Source organism: Thermobia domestica, chromosome 3 (genome assembly GCF_964235325.1).
Source record: "Thermobia domestica chromosome 3, izTheDome1.hap1.1, whole genome shotgun sequence".
Taxonomy (NCBI): domain Eukaryota; kingdom Metazoa; phylum Arthropoda; class Insecta; order Zygentoma; family Lepismatidae; genus Thermobia; species Thermobia domestica.
Window position 1 is genome coordinate 10,198,394 of NC_137456.1, and position 6,000 is coordinate 10,204,393.

Consider the following 6,000-nt stretch of genomic DNA (forward strand, 5'->3'; position numbering starts at 1 on the left):
CTTATTAAGGCGAAAATTACGACACACTGCAACATGAAACAAAAAACAAACAATCGATTACAAAAATGGTTTACTTTACACGGTTTAAAAGTAATACAGAAAAAGCGGTGGCTGTAAACTTTCACCATTTACGAAACAAACATGCTGATGACATTAATGTATCAATAACATGAATGTATCAATCATGAATTCTGACTTAAAGTATGCAACTTCAACAAATTTTTTAGGTTTTCATATAAGTAATACCCTTTCTTGGGATAGTTATATAATGTCAGCATAAAAACTCAATAATGTTTTCTATGCCTTGAAATTTAATAAAAATATTTTGGATATAAATAGCTGAAGAAGCATTTATTTTGGTATCTTTCAATCTTTGTTAATGTACGGTATTATCTTCTGGGGAAATGATTCAAGAAGTAAATTAATCTTCCGTATTAAAAAAAAAAAAAAAAAACCGTTATCAGGATATTAGCCAACGCGAGAGTAAACGAAACATGTAAAAAAAAAAAAAAAAAAAAAATTTATAAGGTTACAAATATTACCACTGCCATGTCTTTATGTATTACAGTTATTAATTTTCACGCCCTAGAATCTTAATACATTCTTTGCCAAGAAAGAAAACCTTCACTATCATAATACTAGATATAGGCAAAATCTTCACATTCAAAATCACCATTCAGCATTGTTTCAGAACGGTCCCATATACTTAGGTCCAACATTATATAATAAGATCCTAAAGATATTCGTAACATTGAGTCAATGAATGTATTTAAATCAGCTACAAAGAAGTATCTATTGGACAATTGTTTTTATTCAATGGATGAATACCTGTCTGCTAAATGCAGCTTGTAGATTGTATAGTATAATGTTGTCTCATATTTTGTCTCGTTTTTGTTTTTTTAGTAACTATTTCTTTGTATCTTATTTATTTACGGGTCCGATTCATACGCTAGTCTTCCTTCGAGCTTCATGTATGACTTATGGGTGAAAGTAGTATGAATAAATGAATGAATTAACACTCTTTTTTCTTTTCTAAGGTTAAAGTGTGGTCCTGTCTACCGTCAGAATACAAAATTATATTCTTTTTTTCTTTGAGAGCTGCATTAGTGTCGGCTAAAATCGTTTTGCAAAACTATTTTTTTTTTTTTTTTGTCTGAATTTTGTTGTCATCGATCACATTTTCTGAGGTGGCCATCCCAACGTCTTCTAGGAAGGAAGAGTCTAGAAGGACCGCGTGTCTAGTTGATATCTTAGTCATGTATACTGTAGAACAAAAGGCAGGTATTGCAATCTGGTTTGCTGAGCAGCAGGTTCCGGCAATGTTTTAAAAAGTTTTGGTGGCTGCAACTCCTCATCTGAACTTGACTCCTTTCTCCCACCGCTTATTTTTGCATTCCATTTCTTCTGGATCAAAGCTATGAGCTGACTGTTCTTGATCCGTCCACTTAGCTATTGACCTTTACCGCTGAAGATCTCTTCCTAACCTCCTGATACGTCGTTTGGCTTCCTGACGATCCAAGTTTCCTATAACCATTTTTCTTTTGATTCTTTGATCTAGAAGAAAAGGCATCTCTAGCACTGGCACTTTTCTTCATTTTTCGCAGTTACAGGCAAGAGGATAGGGACACTTATAAAAGGCTATATCAAATAAAGTATTTTTGGCAGACTCTTGAAAATCACCAATTCGTTGTGCATAAATTTGGGAACTGGATTTAGCTGACTTTTGCAACTCACAAACAATATCATGGTACTTCAATATCATTGCAACAATCTGTCTGATACTGGATATTGCTTCGCCGCTGATTGAGGCGTAATCCCAAATTTCTACAATGTTACTGGCGACGATAGAAGATAAATCCTTTGTTGCAGGCTTTTTCCGGGATACCTAAATTCTCATCTTTTTCCCTTCTTGTCCCCATAGGTATTGTCTCAACACATCTTCAACGGTAGGTAGCTGTGGTCGGCCGAATTTTTTAGGTGACCCAATAATGTTATTCCTAACGTCAGACCATAACAAACTTGTTGATGCCATAACTTCAGCGTAACTGTTACTCTCTCACGAATAAAATGCACTTAACACAACCAAAAGACTGTTCTCACTTCTACACACAGCACTTCACACTTCACACAGCAAATTATTAACAGTAGAAATTCCCTGCAGCACTAATAAATTACTCGAATAACAACACTCAAACAACAACAACACAGCTGGTTGACTATTGGCGACTTATGAGACTGATCGCTTCCGCTGGGCGAAGCGGCGCTCAGGGAAGGGTGGGCGGCAGGCCATCTAGTGCGATAAGTAGATGCATAAGACATTGCGAGCAAATTATTTATACTATTACTGCTCTTACAACTTAGCATTCATGTGTTTTCCTGGTTATTCAAGGGGTTTCAATAATTTTATATTTAAGTTTAATTGTATGTCACCCCGAAAAATCAGTATCTTTTTACGAATCATTAACTAGCTTTTATGCTTGTGGTGCACAGAAATAGCCGTAATAAATTTATTTTGTGTATTTATTTGTCTTTTCCAATGCTATTTAAATGACTTAAACCATCGACAAATATAGAAAATATTTTTTAAAAATATTGTTTTGGGAAGACAGTTAAAAAGTGACTTTTTTCCTGACTTTTCTAATATTTGGGCTCTACTCGGCAGTAGAAGGAGTTGTCTGATCGAGCTGAGACTTTTTATACGTTTCATTAATGACATTTGGCCAAAAATCCACACTACCCGTAACCGGATTACGAAAAAAAAGCATTTTTTCCTTACACCTTACTGTACAATGTTCCTTTGTAATGAATTTTTAGTCGATACTTCCAGTACGCCCCACGGGTACTCTTCTCTGGAGCTAAGGCTTAAAAATATCTTCTAAGCTGTTATTCATATTTTTATGTTATGAAAAAATAACGATGTGAAAATGTGTACAATCTCTTAATATTATAATGCAATAATTATTATAATATTAAGAGTTTGTATATTTTTTGTATCGTCCTGAAGAAGAGTACCCGTGAGACGTACTCGAAATATCGGCTAAAATTCATTAAAAAGAAACATTGTACAAGTTAGGTTTTGATATAAATTATAGTGTGTTTCATACGCTTAATTATCAATCAGATATATCATTATTTTAAAAACAAAATGAGTTACTTTGATACTTTTTTCACTTAAGAGTACTACGGTATGATGCGTAAATAGCTTTGAAACGGAAGGAGGAACAAATAAGTAAACCAAGATTACAAATTTTACTGTAGATTTATTCGAATTGTAGAGTAGATATTTTCGAATGTTACAACTGATTTGTTCAAATTATACTGTAGAGTTGGTCGAATTATTCAATAAATTTGTTTGATTTATACAGTTGATTTGAGATAAGAAATGGCATAAGTTGAAGTTGATTTAAACAAAGGCCCTAATTTTAAAAGATTATTCAAACCTTACAGCTACTTTCTTATAAAATTTATTTTCAGTAATTTATTGGCTAAAAACAGTTATTCAATAAATGTCAATCGAATATTCAATTAAAAATTCAGGTTCGTGTCGCAAAATTTATTGGTTTTTCAGGGTTAAGGTTTATTTCATGTGAACATTTTCTATCAAAGATATAGTATTTGTAACACTTAGGATTTTCCATTTGTATTAGAATTTAAAATGATTTTCTTACATATTTGAAGAATTACGAGTCATTTCAAAAGACTTGAACACAGCGCACGCACGACCGTTTGAGTGGTGTGATCAAGTTCAATTTTATGTCAATTGTAAGTCAGAGTATGGGCTTGACGGCTGTGTCTGTGTTTTGCTGGTTTGCATGGCTGTGTTGTGAGAAATTCAGAGTTAAAATGTAAGGTGAACGTGACTCAGGTCGGATTACACATAGTGACCAGCGTTCATATATCAAAATTGAAACTCTACGTGGAAAGAATCCAATTGAAATTTACAATGCTTTGCAAGAGGTTTGTGGGAATAGTGCAGTTAATCGTAGCAATGTTTCACGTTGGTCAGATCATTTCGGTGAAGGTCGTGTAAGCACTGCAGACAACCCAAGAATTGGAAGACCAGCAACTGCAACAGACTATACCTCTGAGATTATTCTGAATGACATTTTGAGAGAGGATCGACGAAAAACACGTGAGGAAATTGCATATGAGGCCAGAATGTCTGTTACTTCAGTTTACAAAAATCATTACTGGGAAGTTAAAGATGAGAAATTCGCTGCCAGATGGGTTCCGCATGATCTGAGTGAAGAGCAGAAAGCATGTCACAGAAGAATTGCTTCAACGAAGAAATACTTCCCCACCCAGCATATAGTCCTGATTTGAGCCCATCAGACTTTGATTTGCTTCCCAAATTGAAGAAACCACTCCGTGGAAAACGTTTTGATACAATTGACGAAGCTTCCAGTGAGGTGACCCGAGTGATCAGACAGCTCAACAATGAAGGTGCCCTATCCGGAATACAGAATTTACCATAGCGTTGGGAAGTAGTCATGAGCAAGAATGGATATTATACAGGGTGGCCCAAAAATAGGTATACACCCCTGCATTGATCAAGTATAACATTCTAGCTTATAGTTTTATTTGCTTCTGCTCTTCCGACCTTAAGATATAAGTAAAAACACATTAAGAACAAATAATAAAGAAACTAAGTCTACCTGATGGATAACAATAAGAAATGATATAAAAAGCAATGAGTTGATCAGTACGGGACTGTGTACCTACTTTTGGGCCACTCTGTATTGAAGCCCTCTCAAGGTATTTTGTACAATAAATTATTTATTTTCATAATATTTTTCAGTTTGCAGAACTTTTGAAATGACCCTCGTATATGGCTTAATATTATTTAGTTATAAATGTTTTACACAAACCTTTCGTACGTCCTCTTTATCTTTCCTCCATGCCCATATCATAAGAATAATATAAAATACAAAGGAAACAATAATCCACATGTAAATGGTCATATTGTCGTTGAAGCTAGCATGAGCAAACACGTAGGAGAATTTAACAGTGTTAGGAACTATGAAGAATCCTCCCCCAAATGCTGAAAGATGTGTTGACTGACAGTGAGTTATGCTATAATCGGATAAAGTAACCTGAAACAAAAAAAATGATTGAAAATTATCAGAAAATATGACTAAATTTCACTTGTTTACTTTGAGAACCAAAGTTATAGGAGAAGAAAAATTTTCGAGAGTGTCTTATTTACAGACAAAAATATATTTTGTTGTAATTACTAGTTGTTATACCCAAGCTGTCGAACCTCTGTACACTGTAGATTAAAATTATGCGTAATTAAAGGCTGAAATTCTTTACTTGTCCTAATAATAAACGCCAAGGCACATTTATGTTCAGTATCATCATTTTCTGTTTTCATTCCTCCTGGGACCTGAGGCTAATTTTTGGTTGCTCAAGCAACCATCGGGTTCTTGCGGTTCCATGCGTCGCCTTAACTTTCAGCGATCGTGAACCTGATGGTTGTTCGAGCAATCTTGTAGGAACGTAACGGAAATTCAGAAGTTTTTTATTCCACCACAAGTGGCAGCACAGTCAACAAGTAACCAGCAGTCCTACTAAAATGGATGTGTCTGCAAGACGAGATGCGTCGATGTTTTTGTTCATAATTTGTAAGTTATGCAATTATTATTATTATTATTATTATTATTATTATTATTATTATTATTATTATTATTATTATTATTATTATTATTATTATTATTATTATTATTATTATTATTATTATTTTGTAAAATGAATGTGTAAGGAATTACCACATATACTTAGAATTCTGAATTTGCAAATAATTTGATTGTAATGTTCGATGAAAGTAACGTTATTATTGGTAAAATCAGTAATTGTTTACGTAATACTTGCATTGCTTGAGCCTACATTTTATAGAAATAAAACATATATCAATGTAAATGTCATTCTCTAATGAAAGAAGCTATGTAAAGGGAAAATAATTAGAAAATTACAGCTTACTTCAGAAAACACGTTGTTCTT

General features: G+C 33.6%; 1 protein-coding gene across 1 annotated transcript in view; it reads right to left on the reverse strand.

The window, feature by feature from the left end:
* Positions 1-5,065, reverse strand: part of LOC145682405 (polycystin-1-like protein 2) — a 68,895-nt gene extending 63,830 nt beyond the window's left edge. Inside the window, exon 1 of the mRNA XM_081754016.1 lies at positions 4,869-5,065. Coding sequence (XP_081610142.1) covers positions 4,869-4,961 — 93 coding nt within the window. The 5' untranslated portion in view covers positions 4,962-5,065. The remainder of the gene's footprint in view (positions 1-4,868) is intronic.
* Positions 5,066-6,000: the final 935 nt, after the last annotated feature.